Source organism: Carassius gibelio, chromosome B8, assembly GCF_023724105.1.
Source record: "Carassius gibelio isolate Cgi1373 ecotype wild population from Czech Republic chromosome B8, carGib1.2-hapl.c, whole genome shotgun sequence".
NCBI lineage: Eukaryota > Metazoa > Chordata > Actinopteri > Cypriniformes > Cyprinidae > Carassius > Carassius gibelio.
In genome coordinates this window covers 10,669,772-10,691,804 of record NC_068403.1, presented here as the reverse complement: position 1 = coordinate 10,691,804, position 22,033 = coordinate 10,669,772, and the positions used below count along the sequence as shown (strand labels likewise).

Genomic DNA, 22,033 nt, shown 5'->3' with positions numbered 1-22,033 from the left:
GAGTCAAAATAATAAATAAATGAGATATTATTTCGCCATTACATGTTTAGTTAGTAAATAATAATCATCTTTTTATTTTTCTTTATCTGAATACCCAACTTAAAATGTTGTCTCGGGCGACTCGTACGCTAAGTACAATATTTAAATAGCTATGCCTACCTATAGCTATAGAAATATATTCTAATAATAAAGCTATCATGTTGAGATCTCACTAAGCAGTTTTTCACCAGTTCTTTACGCAATGATTTGGTGAAGGGTATGAAAATCTGGAGGAGGCAACCCACTTTCGTCAAGAGGTAACCTCTCCAACTCTCTCTACCCCTCCTTACACACCCTCCGTGTCTTCCAGCCTCCCATTCACTCACACACGCGCTCAGGTTGTGACAGTGAGTCCATCAGGAAGAGATGCTGGCTGAGCGATTCGTGGTGGTGGCTGTGATCTGCGCTCTGATGGCGCAAAACTGCCGTGGAGAGCTTGTGGCTCATGTGCAGGAGCTGAATCCCGTGCCTGAATCCTCTCTGCTCAAGCCCAAAGTCATGATCGCGATCCTGGCTCGGAATTCGGCGCACAGCCTGCCGTACTACCTGGGCTGCATCGACAGCCTGGACTACCCAAAGGACCGGATTGCGATATGGTGAGCGAGCCTCTCCAAAAGGGACGTGCGGCTGTAGAGGTGTATGGTTTGCATTGCAGCAAGTGTGTTCGTTGGTAGAACGCTGAGGTCTGTAACATAGTGGGGTTATTGTGAAGTGCGCGCAGGTAGGGTTTGGTTAATGAAAACCTTCTGGCAGATAGAGGAACAGAGACGCGCTGTCTGCGTGCAGCAGACCTGTTAAAGCGGGTTTACTGCACTCTGTCCACGCGTGTGTGCACGGATTTAATTACATGTTGAATGAAGATGAAAGGATTTTGCTGGCTAAGCAACATGTCCTGTCGGTTCTCTTTATAATTAGAGTTTTAGGAGAATTTCTGTCAGCATAATTTTCGAGTGGAAATTAGCCCGTTTTGCGCAACCACCCCTACCAACTGAGACATAGCCTACTTGTAATATGTGTAATAACAAATGAACTAAAAGTGATAGGTAATTGCAATACCTATGTTTTGTGCTGTCCTAAACATAAAAATCAAATGAGCTGCGTACTGTGACTTTCTCAAGCGAAATGGACTGTATTTATTTGCTCTAAATTGTAAATGTTTTGTTGTTACTGAAATGTTATTTGAAAACGCTGGTGAAACGTATACACTTGATTCAGATATCCCCGCCCACTTCTTGTATTTCTCAATAAATACAAGAGAGGGGAAGGAGGGGACAAGTCTCTTTCATGCTCACTTTCTATCTGTTTTTTCTTCCTTTCAGCTTTAGGACAAACAAGTGATTTAGATTTCTTTCCAGCTCAATTGGTTAGAGGCACAAACAACTTTAATTTAATCTCCCTCTCATCTCTATGCTGCTCCACAGTCTGAGCGGAGCAGCTTTGATTGGGAAACATTCACTATGTGTGTACCCCACTCCACTATTATGCCTTATGTTTTAACACTTTTTTACATTTATTTCTTTGGCAGGTTTTAACTGGAGAAAGTTTAGAATGATGCACACATTTATGAAGTGAAATTCATTTTCAATCCTGTTTCATGTCATTTGAGCCATAGGCTAAACTCTGCTACACAGACTATGTAAACATACACAGAGGTATGGCTATGACATTTTGATTAAACATTACAAGTCAGCAACAATGAAAAAAAAAACATGCATGGATAAATTGTTTACAATAAGATCTATAAAATCAATTTAAAAAATAATTTCTTTATTTCATGTCAACTTTAGCTGCCTGTGGACATTTGTATGTGTGTATGTGCACTATTATGAAGGCCTGCAGGAGATTACTGAACAAACGGAGCAGTCAAATGACAGGCTGAAAGTCTCACTGCTTTGCAAAAGAATGTGGGGAATTAGGGGAAAGAAAGGAGAAGCAAGGGCAGGGGAGGGGAACTGTTGAAAATTACACAGGGGCACCATGAGTGGCCTAACAATCCACATTCCATCCCTATTGAACACGCAAACTGGTCAAACACAATGATATCTCTCTGTCCAACATTTTCTTCTTTTATTTGTTAAGTAAGTGTAGTTCATTAGAATTTGTGTGTGTTCATTATACTAGTCTGAAAAATAGTTGAATAGCATAACTGGAACAGAGAATAAGCAAAATTACTGATATCACTATAATCCTAACTATAGTTATGGAGATTTTTTATTCAAGTAAATGATAGCTGTACTTGTAGGTAACTACGCCTACTGTACTTAAAAAGGTAGGCAAGATGTTCCACATGAAATGAAAATTCACAATCGCATTCAGATCTCCTTCCATCCAATCAGCAACTGATGGAGAGAACAAATATTTTTTTCCATAATCTGCTTCACTCAAATGTATATCACAAAAAGAAAGAAAAGATCTGTCACTACTTACACTACCTTAAAGGAACTTTGATTACATAAAGAGTTTCTGTGATTGCCTGACTTTAGCAGGAGCTACGCTACTGTAACACTGAAGAGAACTGTTAGCACTAACGAGAGAGACAGAGAGGACAATCTCTTCTGACAGTGTCTTGATTAATGGTTCAGACAGTCTTAAGTAATAAAGAAGGAAGAGTGTGAACCCAGCGTCATGTTCCCTAAAGGCACAGTCCTGTAATTAACTAATGGTGCCAACACAGCTTTTACATAAGTAAGAAATGACTGATCAAGTTACAGTCAAGATTACTGAACACAGACTCGTTTATAACAGCCGACTGCTCTTTGTGTCTGTTTACTGGCCTTATCGGTATGATGTGATTTTCTTGACAACCATGCGAGCAGTTTTCCTTCAGACTCCGGTGTTCATTCCAGCAGTTTTGATGCTGTTGTTGAGGAATGCTGGGCATTTTGGCAAGTTAAATAAACAAAGTCTGTTGAATAGCTATAACAAAGGGCTTGAGAAAACAAGAGAGATATGGTGGGTATTGATCTGAAGGTCAGATCTGCAAATGATTATTTGTGTTTTTCATTACAGCTCTGTGTGTGTTTGTGTTTTTGTTAGATTTGCGTGAGTTTTGCTGTTAATTAGACCCTGGCGCAGTGTTTGATGGGGTCTTTAGCCTAACTTGGGCATTTCTGCAGTTCTCCTTCCAGAATCAGTTTCTACTCTTTCCGACAACAGTTACCTCAATTCAGTTGTCTATCCCATCCACCCAAAACCCAAAATGCCTTAACCCAGCAGGGGTTCAAGTGTAGAGGAACAACAGTGCACAAAAGTCCAGACGGCAGGACGATTGCAGACTTTAGTCATGGGTGTCTGGAGTCAAGCTGGAATAGTAGTTTATTGGTGTGCAGTGTTCTGGGTCAGGGCAGGTCACCAAATAATCTACACAATACTATTATGTAAAAATGGCATGGTAGTATAGTGGATTTTGCAGCATTTTCATTGCAACACTAAATGCAACACTTGTTTGCAGTTTTGGATTGTTAAGTCACATGACATTGTATGGTTCTGTTGATTGGCTCAAAATGTTCTGAGGTCCAATGCAGCTGCTAATGAATTATTTGATATTGCATAACTTTCTCCAGGTATTATGTAGACCTAGATATTTTTGGGTCTTTTCTCACACTCCACAGAACGTTGTTTTAGGTTGCCTCAAAAGGCACACTTGACAAGATAGATGTGCATGAAGCAAGCAGATTTGTGGGGACATATAGGGAGGTATTTAGAGGTGGCAGAGGTTTATGTTGTTGAAGGAGAAATGCAGTTTTATTGCTCTCTCCTGGTTTCATCCTTCTGGTAAACAGTTGGGATGGCTATCATTCATGTCTGCAGTGCAATCAATCAATCTATCTGTCTACCTCTACCTGTGTCAGTCTTTTTCTCTCACACCCCTTTCCCATTTTTCTTGCTCTTGTTCTGTGCATAATCACATATCACATACCTTTTTCACAGTGTTTCACAGATGTGTTTATATTCACAAGGAAGATGAAGGGAGAGTTTATGGGTTCATGTGAATGTTTGATAAACTCTGTCAGTGTGTCAGGTGGGATTGTGGGAACCTCTCCTGCTTTCCAGACCGACTAGTCTATATGCACTCTTGAGAAAAGCATTCATTTTTACAGATACAGGATGTGTTTACAACTAATTTAACTACTTCTGTTGCTTTTGGTTCTCTTAGGTCCTAGTTTGCAGCTGTATCAAATGAAATGTATTTGTACCTATAATGTGTATGTAATTATGTACTTGTAGAAAAGATGTCAAATGTCATGAGGGGGATGAACTAGCATCACACTCTCTAGATGTGTTTGTGTGTGACATGGCAGGGCTGTGTTGACAGAGGGTGGCTGGAGGAATTTGAGTACAGCAAGGGCTTCACAAGCCCCTTTGCCCCCTCCTCAATCTACAGAGCCAGGCAGCCACGTCAGCCCATGCATGGGGGCAGAGCTACTGCAAAGCAAGCACACACACACACGTGTATACACACACACACATCTGTAACTGGCTATGTTTGAACCAGTGGGCATTTTCATTCATATTTTAAAATGTTTGTTTGAAATACATTCATTTTTTTGTATCTTTTCTCAATAATGTTCCAAAGCAGAACTATTTGCACAGTGTATGCAGTAGTATACTTTGTCATTTTTTTGTGTAATAGGGAAGGTTCATCTAATATGATTCTGTCATCATTAATTAACCTTTATGTTGTTCTAAAACTGGAATTTGTAAAAAATAATTCGGACACAAAAAAGATCAATAATGACTTTTTTGTCTATACAATGAAAGTCAATGGTCCAGTGTTGATTTGGACCTCATTTACTTTTATTTACATAAACAGTTAAAATATTTTGAAAATATCTTTTTATGTATTCTGATTCTGAAGAAGAAATTCATAGAGATTTGGAATAAAATTAAGGTGAGTAAATCATAAATCAAAATTTAATCTTTGCATTGAACAATCCCTTCAAAAAGTCAATAGAGGATCTACATCCACATTAATCCAGATATTTGAAAATGTGTTTTAGTTTCAAAACGCTACTACCATTTTTTTCTTCTTCAATTTTGTAAAAGTTGTTTGTCAATACTGACTTAAAAAAGGCATCAGCTTTCTGCAAATATGTAAAATTTCATAAACCTTACTAAGGTGATACCAAGAGACCAGACATAAGTTCTCATTATTATGTCATTCTTCTGTTTTCAAATTTATGTTATGAGGGCATAGTTTGTATTTATTAAGACTGTTCTCTGTGATTATGAACACACATGCTCATCTTAGTACAACAGACCCATTGTTAAAGTTAAAATGGGTAATCAGCCTAGAAGGAACTTTATTTAAGCACTGTCAGAGCAGCTCTGAACAGTAGAAGACTTGAGAAAACAACAGATATATGGTGGGTATTGATCTGAAGGTGGGTATAAGTGGGTATATGGTGGGTATTTTCACACACACACATTTAGAGTGTGACGCTAGTTCACGACATTTGAAATCTTTTTTTACAAGTACATAATTACATTCACATTAAAGGTACCAATACATTTCATTGGATACTGCTGCAAACTAGGACCTAAGAGATCAATCCAAAACATTCTAGCTTAATCTGCCTTTTCTCCTACACATCTGTTATTTTCTACTGATTTATCTAATTCAAGGTTCATGTAATCTCTGTGTTTTACTCAAACATGATTGCTTCTTTTATTAGGGGATATTCCTCAATATCTCTCATGGCTGTACTGTGCAGGTGGAAAAAGTTTAAGATGTGTGTGTTTGGAGGTGAGTAGCATGTGGTGTCCAGATGCTGTCAATAAGGACATATGAAGGAGAAACAGAGAGACAAAAAGAGAGAGTGAGCCTCGGGCAGTCAGATAATGAGCTGGAGACTTACAATAAACTTCAAACAGGCGGTGAAAGAAAATCAAGTTTTTATAAGCAAAGTCCTGCTTCCTCCAAGCACAGCAGGAGCGCACACATATAAAACCTAGAGCTAAATGTCCTGCCACAAACACACACACACAGATCCCTAATCAACTTTTATCATGAGGTCCACTTACAGAATATTACAAGTGAAATCTAACACACGTGTATTTATCCTAATTTATTAAAATACACATGTACATCTTTTGTTTCATTGTTCATTTTGATTTTAATGGATTTTTCACAGATGTTCTGGAAAAATTATTGCAGCTCGAAGGCTTGTTTTCATATAAAGCAACTGTGGCACACTTGCATTAGCTGAAGTCATCAGATAAGCTATGTGTGAAAGCAGTGATCTTTTTGACACAGAATTAACCTGTGTTTCAGGTGTTTCGATACAATGATAAAAACAGATTGGACTGATGATTTGTTTTCAAAACATACAAAATTCACATGAATCAAAATACAGGCTGGGAGAAGCATCTAAATAATACAATCAGAAAGTGTTTGTAACGTCAGTGTCAGCAGTGTGTTTTTGCCCTTGGGTGAGGAAATTTAGGGTTCGAGAGGTGAGAGTGAAAGGTGAGGAGAATGTGTCTGTCTGGATATATGACTGACTGAACCTTAAGAAACCAGAAGTTGGAGTCATTCATATGCTGGCAGGCTTGAATTCCTCTGGCTGTTTACTTGTCCAGTCATGAATATGTGTGTTGCCCTCTGTGTCCAGAGCTGAGACACAGCCTCAAAAAATTCATACAGGCAGAAATACACTCACATCAGTGCTTATATTTGGGTGAATCAAAAAGCATGTTGGGATATTTTATTATTATTATTATTAAAGAAAAGAATATGTACAAAAAATATATGTCTTTCAAAAAAATATATTTTTTAAATATATTATTGCAATTATTTTTATGAGATTGTTTATTTAATGTATTCTTTAAATAGTAAGGGATTTATAAATCATTGTAGTATTTATTAAGCAATTTTAATAAAATAAATCGTTTAAACAAATTCATATTAATCACTATTAATGAAAAGTAATGAAAATCATAATTACAAAATATTTCCACAGGTTGATATGATTCTTTAGGGTTTTAATGAAAAGTCTGTAACATACTTTGGTTAAAATTTCTCAATGGTAGTGTAAAACAACACCCTTTTTACCCTGTCAAAAACAGCTCTTTTCAGAGCAAGCCGTTTTGTAGCATTTTTCTTTAAATGTTAATGAGCTCTGCTTGCCCCCCCCCCCCCCCCCCCCCCACCGAGCTGCTTTCTGAGAGACTGTTTACTTTAGCCGTATTCATCGTGAAATTAGCACATTATTAGGAAAGGCGATTTGCAAAGATTCATTAAAAAACATTATACTCACTTATTGTTGGTGAAACTGGTTTATGAATGATTTGCACGAACACAGTCGCATTTAGGTAGATCGGGCGCATTCCCTTCAGAAACGAATGTAATTCACGCGCGTCTTCAGCGGCTCAGATCTCGGAAGTAAATGACGACTGCTAGGTTCATTATTACATCCAACAAAAAAACACCTTCTGTGCTGAAACATCACTGTCAATCAAACTATCATGGGGTGCGGGTCTGTCTGTGTGATGTCACACAGACAGGCACCTGAGATCGCCTCGATTTGAGAAAGGGGTAATGATTTAACGAGATTTAACTAAAAAACTAACAAAAGAAAAACACTGGGTGGATCAAATCATAAATCTAAATTCTCACCAGGGATACTTGCACACTTCGCTATGTGTATATGTGCATTTTCTTTGTCATGGAGCAGCATAACCCAAAATGCATTGTTTGGGTTTTCTCCCCAGGTTTCTCCCCAGGAAGAACACGTGATTTGCCATTAGAACACGTCATTTGTCATTAGAGAGTCATTTAACGAGATGCAGTGAGTCTGTGTATTCCAGATGTTTATATCAGTTGACAGAGCCACAACATGTTTATTTAATTCATATTAATGCAGAAATAGAATGAACAGAGAACTGAACATAAGTATGAGAATTGCATGCAAAGAAAAATCTGACACACGTGTATTTATCCTAATATAATAAAATACACATGTATGCACTGCTTTGTTTCATTGTTCATTCTGATTTTAATGGATTTTTCACAGATGTTTTGGAAAATTTATTGCAGCTCGAAGGCCTGTTTTCCTATAAAGCAACTGTGGCACACTTGCATTAGCTGAAGTCATCAGATAAGCAGTGTGTGTGGAAGCAGTTATCTTTTTGACACAGAATTACCTGTCATTACCTGTGTGTCAGGTGTTTCGAACCCGTGATAAAAAACCAGACTGCTTATCAAGCTTGATGCTGTCTGTTCCCTTTGCTGTTATACACTCATAAAATCTTGGACACCCATAAAACATAAAACACATATACATTACCTTGGCCTGTATTGTCGGCACTCTTTGTTGGAATATGGTGTTATGATCGAGACATAGCTAAGTAATTGTCTGTGTTTGTGTGAGTGACAAAATAGCAGTCATGGTGTTGCATAGCTGGTCTATAACTTATTATTTATAGACGAAGAGTGTATAGTAATATGAGTTTACTTAGATGCACACACTGCATACACTGTTATCTGCTGTCTGACAATGTTTGTTTATGGGAGTTATATGTGTATTTTTTGGGTTTACACTAGTATTATTCACTACAGATGTTTAAGGCAGACACAGCCGTAGATTTGGAAGGCAGGAGTGGGAATGTTCGTCAAAATAAAATAAGAATTAATTTAAAAAATCTATAAATAATAAATAAACCCCAAAAACAGTCAAACAGATATAGAAAATAATACATTTACATAATTGTACATGACAAGTAAAATAACACAAATAGACTCTCTAAATTCTTGTTTTATGCATAAATCTCAGTAAATTTAGTAATGTCAATGCTTTAAATAAATAAATGAGTAATAAATACAAATATTATAGTTTTTTTCTTGCTAAAAACATCCAAGCCTTCTTTAACAAATGTCAGTTTACTTGAAGTACAGTAAAATGGCACAAAATAGACTTTTCCCCAGAGAATAAATTGTAACCAGGCTTATATTTTGTCCTGTTTAAAAGTATAAACCTCAGTGAAATGAGTGAAGGTTATGCTTTAAAACAAGTAAACGATGTCATTTATCTTCTTAGCTAAATGTAGGCCTCTATTGCTTAAAGGATGTATAATTAGTACTTGAAAATAAGAAAAAAAGGCTGCTTATGAATAGGCTTTTTGTAATTTATTATTATTATTATTATGACTCATTTAACTGTTTTTGCACTTGTCTACACATTAGGTGAAACCGAATCCAGTTTAATTTCCTCCATCGCCTTAAAATTAATCCTGATGCTGCTGCAGAACATCCCGCAGTGCTCTATTAATATGGATATACACACCAGTTGAATTTTATTTCTGGTAAAGGTAGGGTGAGGAAATGTGAATGTGTGTGTGAATGTGACGACTGAGGTGATGTCAATATTTGTTGGTTTTTTCCCCACATGGTTTCACTGCAGAGTCCCTGTGCAGTGGAGGTTTCCACTGGCACAACCAAACAGCCCTGACTGACTGAGGACACTGAGTGTGTTTGTGTGCTTGTGTCAGTGTTTACATGTGTTCTCCACAAGCCACAGAGTAGTAATGCTGGGAAAACTCACTGTTATGTCACACCGTATATGTTCGTCGCTGTTCAAAATATAAATGAGTTGCTGTTTTGCAGAAATGTTGTTGCAAGTCATTGTTTGATGAAGTCTGAAGTTTATGATTTTTTTTTACTTGGTAGTAACATATTGAACTATGCTAAGCTAGGCCCTTGAAATGCTTATATAAAACTTAGACAATAAGTCTTTTACCTCTCACAAGCTGCTGTTGGCAAGCTGTTAAATGCCCATAAATGTGCCTGAGGAATTTTATCAGCCCTGAAAATACAAACGATGTAAATTCTCCTTTATCGTTTCTTGAAGGGCTGCAACGGACCATAATGTGGACAACACCACATCCATGCTGAGAGAATGGCTGAAGAACAGTCAGAGCAGATACCATTATGTGGAGTGGAGGCCCATGGAGGAGCCACGGTTGGTTGAAAACATCTTGTTCCAGAACAGGCGGGTTCAAAGTCAATTGGCACTAATGGTTGTTCATGTCAGGAATTTTCAGCAGACTGCTATTGTCTTTCCCATCTAAATCTAATGATTTCCAGAACAGGGATTAAAAAAATCATTTCAATTCTGTCATTATTTTGTCACCATCCTGTTCCAAACCTATGCATCTTTTTTTTCTATATAAGGTCATACACAGATGAGTGGGGGCCGAAACACTGGGCTCCATCTCGTTTCAGTCATGTAATGAAGCTCAGACAGGCGGCGCTGAAGGCTGCACGAGAGCGCTGGGCTGATTATATACTGGTGAGCTCACGGTACTTGCCTTGCTTGTCATAATTGACTTATGTTACATTACACTCATGTTAAATAAAACCCGCAAGTACTATTACTCCAGCTGTATTTATCATATGAAACTTAAACGTAAATAGTTCTCCAACTACATCTCTCTCTTTTTCTCTAAGTTTGTCGACAGTGATAACCTCCTGACCAACCCACGGGTGCTGGATCTCATGATGGCAGAGAATCTCACACTGGTGGCACCCATGTTGGATTCCCGATCGCTCTACTCAAACTTCTGGTGTGGCATCACACCTCAGGTAAACCTTGTTCACCTCAGGCTCGAAGAGTAATACAAATACAATTCTATCATCATTTACTCACCCTCGTGGTTTCTGTATGACTTTCTTTCACCTGCGAACCTTAACAGAAAATGTTTTTTTGACCACACAGTGGAACGCAGTGTTCATTACAAATTTTTTGGTTACCAACATTGATCAAAATATCCTCATTTGTGATTTCCCAGAAGAAAGCATTTCATAAAGTGTTCGGAATGACATTAGGCTGAGTAAATGATCATTGCATTTTCATTTGAGCCAAAAATGAAAATTCTGTCATTAATTACTCACCCTCATGTTGTTCCAGACCGTAAGACCTTTGTTAATCTTCAGAACACAAATGATGTTACTTTTCATGCAAATCCAAGAGCTTTCTGGCCCTTCATAGACAGCAATATAACGAAAATGTTCCCAGACCCAGAAACACAGTAAGGAAATCAATGAAACACTCCATGTGACATCAGTGGTTCAGCTGTAATTTTACAAAGCTATTAAAGTATTTTTTGTGCACAAAGAACAACAATTCTTCTCCCTTTCTCAGTAAGGCAAGATTTCAAACGGAATTGTACTTTCAACATTCACAATAAAAACGTTCAATAGCCTGATATCTCTGTCATTTTCTCAGGGTTATTACAAGCGCACCCCAGACTACCAGCCTATCCGTGAGTGGAAGCGTTTGGGCTGTTTCATGGTTCCCATGGTGCACTCCACCTTCCTGCTGGATCTGAGACGTAGCGCCACACTCGACATGGCTTTCCACCCACCTCACCCCGACTACAGCTGGGCGTTTGATGACATCATGGTCTTTGCATTCTCCGCACGACAAGCTGGTGAGAGATCTCCATTGGATTGCTTTAACAATGGTCCATTACGGAGCAGCACATGACAGGAACATGAAACATAAATATCAAAATAAAAGTGCAGAATATTAAATATTAAATGCAGAATATTAAATATCAAATAATAATGTTCAAATGTTATAATGTTAAAGTAAATGTGTTATATATGTGGAAATTAACATTAAGCTAATACATGCTGGTATTATAGTATTTTTTATTGTTTGGTTATGCTACGCATTAACTAATGTTAATACTGTAAGTGTTGCCATTTTATTATTTAAGTGCATAAGTTGTTTTGGAAATCTTTTCAGAGCAAACAGATGAAGGCAGTTAAGAGTACCTTTCTTCTGTTTTTGGGACCCAGAACAGACACGGTTTAGAAACTAACACATAAATCACTGCACCTCCAGCTGTCCAGCTCCAGTATATGTTGCTGTGGAGGGTTTTGTGTTAGTATAACACATTTAATGTCAGATCATTTTGTGGCTATTATAACCAGCTCCAGCTGGGAAGTTTTATGGCCTCTTTGGGTGTTTGTGGATGTTCCATTAAGTAAATAATGTGTGTGTGTGTGTGTGTGTGTGTGTGTGTGTGTGTGTGTGTGTGTGTGTGAGAGAGAGAGAGAGAGAGAGTACAGTGCATTTACAGTAAATCAAATACACACACAGCTAATACAAAGCCGTCAAACCATGACTCAATCACACCCATGAATAAAGTCATGACAACACCAAACCACACAAACATACAAACATACACAGAATTATGTTAGATATTCATGATGTGTCTATATTATGCTGTTGTTTTTTCTGTAGGTGTACAGATGCATGTATGTAACAGAGAACATTACGGTTTTCTGCCTGTCCCGCTGAAGGCCCAGCAGAGTGTAGAAGATGAGGAGGAGAGTTTCACACACACCATCACTGAGGCCATGAGTGAGTATCACCACTCACAAGCACATTATATACACATTAAAGCATAGATGTGTAATACATTCACTACAGTACAAAAGTTTAGGGCTAATTTTATTTTTAAATGCTTTTGAAAAAAGGCTTTTATACTCTGCAAAACTGCAATTATTTGATCAGAAATACAGTAAAAACAGTAATAATGTGAATTATTTTTTACAATTTGAAGCTGATTTTTCAGAAGCCATTATTCTAGTCTTCGGTGTTACATAATCCTTCAGAAAGTATTCTAATATTGACTGATTTGGTGCTCAAAATTCTTTTTTTGTGGAAACCATGTTTTTTTCAGGATTCTTTGAATAGAAAGTTCTAAAGAACCACATTTATTTGAAATAGAACATTATAAATGTCTTTACTGTCACTTTTGATTAGTTTAATGCATCTTTGGTGAATAAAAGATTTCTTAAAAAAAAAAAAATCTTACTGACCCCAAACTTTGAAACAGTAGCTTTTGTTCATCAAGATATTTTTTTCCTGGGGACCGTTGCCTGCTCCACAATGTAGGCAAACACACACACACCCATAAAAAGCACACCCATGGCCACTGTCCCTAATAAACCACCCTTTTTTCAGCACTTTAACTCTTTTACACTTTCTATTTTCAACCCTTATTATTTACAGGTTTTATTTAGATTTTGTTATATTCCAATGTGTAATGGTCAGATGTCCATGTTATTCAACTAAAATGCCTTTTCTTGCAGTTGATCATCACATAAAACCCTCTGAGTTTCTCTTCACTCCACCCAAATCCCAGGACAAGATGGGCTTTGACGAGGTGAGAGAGCAGAATCTCTGGAATGTCTTGCTTGACTGGACACTCATAATAGATATTCTGCAGAGAAACCTGATTTAAGCTTCTTTGAAGTGACATTTTCTTATTTTTCCCTGCTTCAGTCCTCAGACTCTCTTGCTCTCTTTTCTGCTTAGATCTTTCTGATTAATCTGAAGCGGAGGTTGGACCGGAGGGAACGGATGTTGAACACAATGGCGGTGCTGGGACTTGAGGCCACGCTGATTGATGCTGTAGATGGCAAGTAGGTCATCGAGGGCACATTCTGTTGAATCATATTTGTGATGTTTGGGTAACTGTTGATTTGACCTTTTTCATTCCCTGTCAGGGGTCTCAATACATCTCACCTTCAAGCTCTAGGTATAGAAATGATGCCGGGATATAAAGATCCATACTCTAATAGGGTGCTGACGCGTGGAGAGATCGGCTGTTTCCTCAGCCACCACTTCACCTGGAAGCAGGTACAGACATACTCGCATGTAAACACTCACTATAAATAAAGTATGGAATAGAGTCCAAGGTTTTTCCTTTTTCAATATATAATTAATGAAAAGAAATGTCTTTCAGAAAATGCTGATTGTCAACCAACAGAGGCCAAGTTAAATATTATATGAAAGACTTAATTTTGTAAGTTTTTAGTTTTGGAAAAAACATTTGGGATGTGTCTTAATACAATTTAAAACTCTTTTTTTTAACCTCAAATAAATATTTTCAATATATATAAAATAAACATAAGTAAATGTGATGTATAAAACATTAAATAGGAAACCTATACAATACTTCCCATTAAATCAAAGAACAATACTTACTTTTATCTTTTGATAAAGTGTAAGAGTTGAATGATTGAGATGGTCAAATGAGGTCTATACTAGTATTTGTCTAAAAACTTTTTCTTTATATTAAATTATATTCCTTCAACACATCTAATAATTATCACAGCACTTTTATTGAATTTGTGCCTCTAATGCTTTAAAGCAAAGTGAGTGGACCATATTGGCTTCTGTATAAATATATACACACACAGTCTTTATTTATAGATTTTCACTGTTAATTAATGTTTTATTTAAGCTAAACGTAGTATAATGTCCAGTTAATCAGATGAGCAACATTCAAGTACATTTTTCCATTTTCTGAAACAAGATTTTTCAACAGACAAATTGTTTTCCGTTTACTTTGTGTGTGTGTGTTTGTGTGTGTGTGTGTGTGTGTGTGTGTTAAAGGTGGTGGAGAGGGGACTACAGCATGTGCTGGTGTTAGAGGATGACGTGAGGTTTGAGCCTCAATTTAAAAGGAGGTTACAGACCATCATGGAGGATGTTGACAAAGCTCAGCTAAACTGGGACCTCATGTAAGAACAGCACCAGCTGAAAACAAACACACGATGAGACGTTTCCATCATTCACAAAAGCATACTGATTCTCTTTCTGCATATCTCTCTTGCTGCTTTGCTCTCCATAGATATGTGGGCCGTAAACGGATGCAAGTAGCTCAGCCGGAGGTGTCTGTAGAGGGTGTTAATAATCTGGTGGAGGCTGATTACTCATATTGGACTCTAGGTTATGCCCTTTCACAGCAGGGGGCCAAGAAACTCCTCGCTGCTCAGCCGTTCGGCAAGATGCTCCCTGTGGATGAGTTCCTGCCAGTCATGTTCAACAAACACCCAAAGTAAGTGTGATGCATGGATGAGTGTGTGGATAGATAGATTGATGGACCGGTAGTTCAATCAATAGATACAAGAAAGGACTGATGGATATATAGATAAATGGATGGATCAATCGATAGATAGATTAATGGATAGATTTTGCAGAAGCTTTTACATGGCAGGTACACACTGAAGCTGTACTGCTGAGTGGGACAGGAACAGTGCTAGATTGTTCAGAGTGTGGGGGGTTGGGTATGGTGTCCCTACTGGGTCAGACAATGACTGCCTTTCTACCCAGTTCAGCACTAGCTGTGACCCCAGCATGTGGTGCCTTTACTGGCCCTTCTCTCTCTCGCCTAACACCCTCGGTACCCTGCGGTCCTTCTCCTCTGTTGTCTTGCTTTCTCAGGGTCTCTCTCCCTACTTTGTGGAATTTTGGAAAGGGCCAGTTCTTCCTGTTCTCTGCATTCAAGGGACAAAATTCCCATTGATGGTTCTCTGAGTTTTGGGGGAAGGGCCATTGGTATAATCACAGATGGATTACTGTATAAATATACTCCACTTTCTGTGTGTTTGTGTTGTGTGTGTGTGTGTGAGAAAAAGTGAAAGAGTCATTGTGTCGTCCAAGTGTGTGAATTTAGTGTTGTATTACTGTAAAGTGTAGTAAATAATGCAATGTTTTCATGTTGTTCAGATAGCTTTACCCATTATCGAATAATTAAATTCTACTTAATATACATTCATGTAAAACATTAGTTTGCAAACATTAAGATGAAAAATGTTTAGGGTCAGTATGATTTTTTTTAAATACTTTTATTCAGCAGCAATGTTTTAAAATAATGGCCATTGAAAATTTGATTTGCCATCACAGTAATAAATTATATTTAAAAATGAATATATGTAACATCAACTGTGTAATTTTTCTCATGCCCTTGCTTTTCTTCTCCCCTCCCCTCATGTCTCTCTCTCAGTACGGCATACATGTCTCACTTTGATCCCAGAGATCTGCGTGCTTTCTCTGTTGAGCCTCTGCTGTTGTACCCAACACACTATACAGGTGAGCCGGGTTACTTCAGCGACACAGAGACCTCCACTATTTGGGATGACGAAGCCATAAACACAGATTGGGACAGACAGTATGCTAAAAAAACTGCTCAGCAGGAACAAATTCGCTCTGTTGCTCAGAACAGCGTCACTGGGGACACACCACCACCTGCGTCCCGAGCCACACGAGACGAACTCTGAGTCCTCAACGTTTTCTCAAACTTCACAACTGAATGACAAAACACACTGACTCATAGACAACTCACTCCTCAATGTCCAGCAGTCCCCTCCTCCTTGGCGACACTTCGGCCAATAGCATGACAGCTGGCTGGGATGCTCGAACACCATTGGCTGGCTGGTTGATTTTGTGCAAAGACACACAAGCTCCTTTTATTTTCACTTATTTATTTCATCATGCCTTCCAGGGACCAAACTGTCCTCGGTGGACACTTCAAAGTGCGGAAGGATTGGACGGAGGAACATAGACAAATGGAAGTTAGATTTGGGTTTGCTAGTGGATGAACAAGATAGATTAATCTTTGTTTTAATGTTTTCTTTTCAAATTTTTTTTCTTTTGTAATATAAGAACAGATACAGTTTATGCGCAGAGTACAGAATAAAAAAAATTCTAATGCCTGTCTACATTTCTACTGTATATTGTCAGGAAGGAAATTATATTTTAAGTTGATATAGCATCACAAATTCACTTTTAAAATGTAATTCATGTGTCTAATATATACTAGAGCCATAAATTAAGAGCAGTGTTTTATCTAAAACACATTACATTTTCTTAAAAGGTGAACGTGACTTTTGACATCATTCACTGGTCATTAAGTATGTGATTTATTTCTTTTTTCTTTTTTATGAATAAGAGCAACTGTACAAACAACTGTACAGGTACAACGCTTCAAAGTGTGTGTGAGACAAAAGGTGTTTTGTGTTATTGTGGACATCATATTGTCAGTAATTCCTTACAGAATATTCCAGAAGGCTCATGTGTCTGAAAAAGTGTATGATTCTACTGGGCATCATGTCAACTATCATAATTTGAAATGGCTGGATGCAAACGCCCTCATTTTTCCAAACAAACTTGGATTTTTCCACTCAGCAGGCTGGCTCCTGTTCTCTGACTGTTGATTTCATTACCATCTTTGATATCTGAAGATGTCATGGTGCTGGTGGTGGGCTGATTCAATAAAAGTGACTGATCAATAATATAATGAGTCTAATGATGTCTGTTCCCAGATAACACAAATCATAGCTTCACATTAATTTCAGTATATTTGGCAACCCTTTTGTGCTTGGTTGGTTAAGTGTCTTCTTAAATAACATATTACCAAAAGCCACTGTTTCTGTCCTAAAAACTCACTAGATGTGTTAGAAAACTCCATTCAATGCAGAAACGATGTGTATGTGTTGGTTTATGGCTAAAATGGTAAGCTACTGCATTTGGCAACCAAAAACATGGCACACCAAACCATCTAAAAACCCTGACCATAAATAAGCTTGCTGTTTCAGAATGTGCTGCCAATTTAATGTTAATAACCAGTGAGTAAACAAGAGATGTTTACACAGAGTGGCCTGTGCTAAAATGTCTTCGGTCTTTGCCATGTTGGTGTTGGTAGATTAAACCATTAGTTTAATTTACTGAGGAATGTAGTGATATTGATGTGGCAGAACAAAAATAGCAGCATTTCCTCCAATCAGTAATGGTTTCCCTTTAACTTATGGATAAAAAAGTTTTATTAATTTTACTAGCAAGAGTTGGAGAGATTGATTATGTATTTATTACGCTCATATGAGACATGTAAGCTATGTTCAGTCATACCATAGCACATATATTAAAGTACAGTAGATGTATTAGTATATTATTTCGATGGTGCACATTATGGTGAAAATTCAAATGTAAATGTGGTAAAAATACATTTGTTCATCCGTGCTGTAATATTAGGAGACACTACCATCTGCTGGAGCATGGTGGTGTTGCATTTGTCTGTGAAATAAAGTTCAAAGGTATTATGGGTAATGAAGACCCAAAACATTACTCTCATCCCCGGCCTTACTGGAATGTGGAATCTTTTCTGACCTCTAGAGACTCTTAAGCCATCATTCAGGTGGGATAACAACGCATTTTTCAACGTATAAGACATACACAATCCTAAACATGCTGGTTCATGCTCTCTTATACACTGAAATACTTATATACACAGGACGGTTTCTCTCTCTTTATTTTTCTAACTTTATGGAAATAGCTGTTTAATATGTATAAATGATGTCCTGAAAAACATACTTTTATATCTTAGGTTATGTTTTTCCAACATAACTCATACATGCAGTACCCAACCCAGATTCACAAATAATTTTCCATTACATACCCAGTGGCTTAATTCTCCGAGATGAATGTTTTTACTATGAGGGGAATGAAGGAAATACATTGTGTGTGTGTGTGTGTGTGTGTATTTGTTATCATTATTTGCCATCAAAGCCAACTGATTCAGAAGATACAGATTACAGATACAGATTTTCAAAAACAATTTGTTTTTAATTGTAAAATTCTATAAAAAAAAAAATTAACAATTCACAGTTGAAAACAATGTCATCTTTGTGCATTAACATAATGGCATAAAAACAACAGTAATGGCCAACAGAAATTGGTATTTTTATTAAAGAATAAAAAAATAAAAGACCGCTCCCAAAAACAGTTAAAAAAATGAATACAACAAAAGTACAAAAACAGTCATGTATGAATGCTGAACACAGACACTTTACACATATAGGCCTATAGTCTCATTAAAACACAGGATCAGTAATTATTTTGGAAAAATGTAGACATAAAAATACAAAATACAGTTCATCATTCACACAAGCAGTGAAGCAAGTATATAGCAGCCCTTATACCAAGCACCATATAAATATATTCCCTATCACCAAATACTAAACAATTTATTACAAAGCTGATCAAGATTTTACTTTTACAGTTCTTAACTAATCTTAATGTACTAGACATAACTAAGCCAACAGAGGTTGAGTGGGATTTTCGTTTGTATTCTGTTGCTCTCTCTGACTTTCTACACTACTTTGGGCATCGTAGTGAATCTCTTCATACCCCCCGCTTGATCTGCAGTGAGAAACTCTCCTTCTGCGTTTCACCAAAATGACAATTCCTGCCACAACAACTGCGATTAAAGTCATTACACCACAGGCCACACCAGCCTTTTCACCTCCTGACATCTGGGTAGATGATGCCTGAAACGTTCCGACTATTTGAGTAATTTCGCCAGCCTTTGCTAGTCTCCATTTTTTGGTGTCTCCGACCCTCAGCCAGGCCCGTTCACCTTCTGTCATCACAGCTACAGTGTTTGTCGCCATCATGTTGGTCAGAGGTGGTCTTGTGAATGGTGGAAGGCGAATAGGTTTTAACTGGCCCCCAGTAAACTCACCTGATTGGACACAATACAATACCTGACAGCCATCGCTAATGGCAGCAAGGTGTTGGCTGTACTGAGGTGGACAACGGTATTGGTCCCCTGCAAGAGGGTTGCCAGACTGGCAGCTAAAGAAACCCCCAAATGGCACAGAAGATACTGTTCCTGCCTCGTAATCATTGCTCAGACAAATCCTCATACCATTAGTCAAAAATGTTTGTGCAAAGTAATTTGGAGGACAGTCATGAGATTTGGTCTGAGGGTTTTGAAAAGATGGTCCGAATAGACCTCCAAAAAGGTACCCAGAGTACTCAGGAACTGTCTGTGTTGTGGAGCACCAGTAAGTGTTGATTTGTGCACGACGGACATGATAAGCATTTCCACAAACATTGTCACAACAATCAAAAACTAACCAGCACGAATGACATTTCCTATGGCACTCATATTGATTGTAACCCTGCTCTACTGTCTCTGAGTGTAAGAAAGAGGCACTGTATGGTTGGCGGCACGTATAATCACCCGTATCTGGATTTGTTTGCGCAAGCTCATCACAGATGACTTTTCCATCTTCCCCCAAAGGAGTGCATGTTTGGAAAACACCACCGAAGGTCAAATTGGTGACAGGACCCTTGCAGGACGAGTCGTTAAAATTAGCCTGAAAGTTAAAATTTGGGGAATTTGGATCTACACATCCTGGAATGGTGTTTATGTTGTAGTAGCGCGCTGCAGCCTGTTGGATTGAAAGGGCGAGTTTATGTAAAGTTGGAACTGGAAGATCAGGAAACATAGATGGATTGAGGAAATAGTGCAGTGGCACGCCAGACCGGTCAATAGCCACTAGATTATTCTGAGTGCTCTCTTGCCACTTCTGCAGAGTGATTCCTTGGTAGAATAAAGCCCCACCATGGCTCTGAACTAAAGAATATGTTATGTTTTGCTGATAAGTGGTGGTCTCTGAAGTTTCCTGGGATTCCTTGCTACCAAAGTTAAAGTTAACCTTGTTAAAAAAGTTAAGGCCTGCTGATGCAGAGACAGAAGACTTGTCTGACTGACTGTTAGAGACATAAGATCTTTTTATATAGTCCTCTTGCACCAGAATGGCCCCGGCATCAACGCTTGTGATGACATGGGTACCATAATCAAGAATGAGCTTCTCTGATAGATAGGTTGCTAGGCGTGTTTGATTGTTCTCAACAGCGTCTGCGATTTCCCCAATCTGCTGAGCAAAGCGAGAGTCCAGAGTAAAGTCAGGATATGCATTCACGGTGTACAGATGATTGCGCACCTGAGAAGATAGAAGAAAAGATCAAACAATTACATCTAAATAGAAAATTAAATCATTGCCTGGTAATTTCGGTGTCTGCTTTTTAATTTCTACAAAAAAAAATAAAAAAAGAAAGAAAAGAAAACAAAAACTATAAGAGCAGCCAGGTATAATTTTTTTTCTCGTTAATTCAGAGAAAATATCAGTTATGGAACGATAGCAGTCATTAGGCTATATTTAATTAAATTAAGTTTATAAGTTCAGTGAAATGGCCTAAGATATAAATATTACGGTGAATATAGAGGTTATGGCATATTTTATGTGTCTGTATTAATATGAATAGTATTAATAGTAGTGGATTCAAAAATCAAAACATATCTTTGAACAGACACACTCTCAGAGGATGAAGAGAACATAAAAATAAGCAGACTTCTACGTAAATAAATAATAAATAATAAAAAAGAAAGAAATAAAACTGAAAGTGAGCGTGGCGCTAGTGGTTAAACTTGAGATTGCGCTCTTTTTGACAAAAACAAAAAACACTTTTCCTAATCCGTGTCATATTGTATTTCTCCCTCCTTAAGAAGTTAATCGCTTCATACTATAATAATAAAATTAACAATTTTAAAAAAAACGTTTTCAAAAATTTTGAAAACCCGTGCTGCTTTTACTTTTCCTTTCCTGACTTCAGCCTACCTGAACTCGTGTTGTCACGGAATTCGTCCTCACTTGGTGTGTTTTCATGCGGGTATTTTCTGCAGAGAATTTTCCGTTTAGCACTGGAGGGAAAGAAATGTCTGCATTGATGGATCCTGATGTGGAGCTTTTCTGTTCCAGCCATGACATGATGGTCTCAGAGTGAGTTTCCACTCCGCTTGTTTTCCGTGGGATGACAAAGACTTCATCTGGGATGAGATAAATCCCATCCTCTGTGGTCTGACATTGGGAATAGCTAAAGTTCATCACCCGTCCCACGTCTATGTTGCGCAGGTTATCCCAGCCTCCACCTGGGAGCACCTCTAGTGCTGTCAAACTTGAGTTCATGCGACATTCACGAAGACCATTACTGGGTCGGATGAGCGCATTAGACGAGCAGATAGCAACAAGGAGCACCAGGACAGTGTATAATGACTCCATGGTCTAGATCCTTTCTCTCCAAACGAGTTTTGTTTTTGTTTTTATGCCTTAAATATCTTACTTACAGGAGGTGTGGTCATTAAAAAAAATCACATTCAAGTTAGACTAGCTTACTTCTATTTTCTATTGCTTAGCGTCAAGCTTTGTCAGAAAGCATCTGATAGAAGATTTTAAGAATGTTGTTTTAACACACACACACACACACACACACAAATATAGCATACATGAACAAACAACTTCAGTTTTCAATTTCCTTTACAAGCTCAAAAACATCTGTCCTCATCTGTT

General features: G+C 37.8%; 2 protein-coding genes across 2 annotated transcripts; one reads left to right on the top strand and one right to left on the bottom strand.

The window, feature by feature from the left end:
* Window positions 1-324: 324 nt before the first annotated feature.
* On the top strand, window positions 325-17,139 carry LOC127963885 (procollagen galactosyltransferase 2-like). Its single transcript, XM_052563973.1, has 12 exons — window positions 325-635; window positions 9,888-9,998; window positions 10,211-10,328; window positions 10,487-10,621; window positions 11,265-11,469; window positions 12,291-12,410; window positions 13,145-13,218; window positions 13,371-13,477; window positions 13,562-13,694; window positions 14,454-14,581; window positions 14,692-14,898; window positions 15,847-17,139. The coding sequence occupies exons 1-12, from the start codon at window positions 406-408 to the stop codon at window positions 16,118-16,120; spliced, it is 1,842 nt and encodes a 613-aa protein (XP_052419933.1). The 5' UTR covers window positions 325-405; the 3' UTR covers window positions 16,121-17,139.
* A 1,432-nt stretch (window positions 17,140-18,571) lies between these two features.
* On the bottom strand, window positions 18,572-21,754 carry mpeg1.2 (macrophage expressed 1, tandem duplicate 2). The gene is made up of 2 exons (XM_052563972.1): window positions 21,305-21,754; window positions 18,572-20,629 (listed from the first exon to the last, which is right to left on the bottom strand). The coding sequence occupies exons 1-2, from the start codon at window positions 21,743-21,745 to the stop codon at window positions 18,929-18,931; spliced, it is 2,142 nt and encodes a 713-aa protein (XP_052419932.1). The 5' UTR covers window positions 21,746-21,754; the 3' UTR covers window positions 18,572-18,928.
* Window positions 21,755-22,033: the final 279 nt, after the last annotated feature.

What these genes read in the sequence shown, in the direction of transcription:
- LOC127963885 (XM_052563973.1), top strand. Translation starts at nt 406, where the DNA reads ATGCTGGCTGAGCGATTCGTGGTGGTGGCTGTGATCTGCGCTCTGATG. An exon ending in ATTCTCCGCACGACAAGCTG is followed by an intron (nt 11,470 to 12,290) that starts GTGAGAGATCTC and finishes TTTTTTCTGTAG; the next exon opens with GTGTACAGATGCATGTATGT. An exon ending in CACCATCACTGAGGCCATGA is followed by an intron (nt 12,411 to 13,144) that starts GTGAGTATCACC and finishes CTTTTCTTGCAG; the next exon opens with TTGATCATCACATAAAACCC.
- mpeg1.2 (XM_052563972.1), bottom strand. Translation starts at nt 21,745, where the DNA reads ATGGAGTCATTATACACTGTCCTGGTGCTCCTTGTTGCTATCTGCTCG. An exon ending in CCGTGACAACACGAGTTCAG is followed by an intron (nt 20,630 to 21,304) that starts GTAGGCTGAAGT and finishes CTATCTTCTCAG; the next exon opens with GTGCGCAATCATCTGTACAC.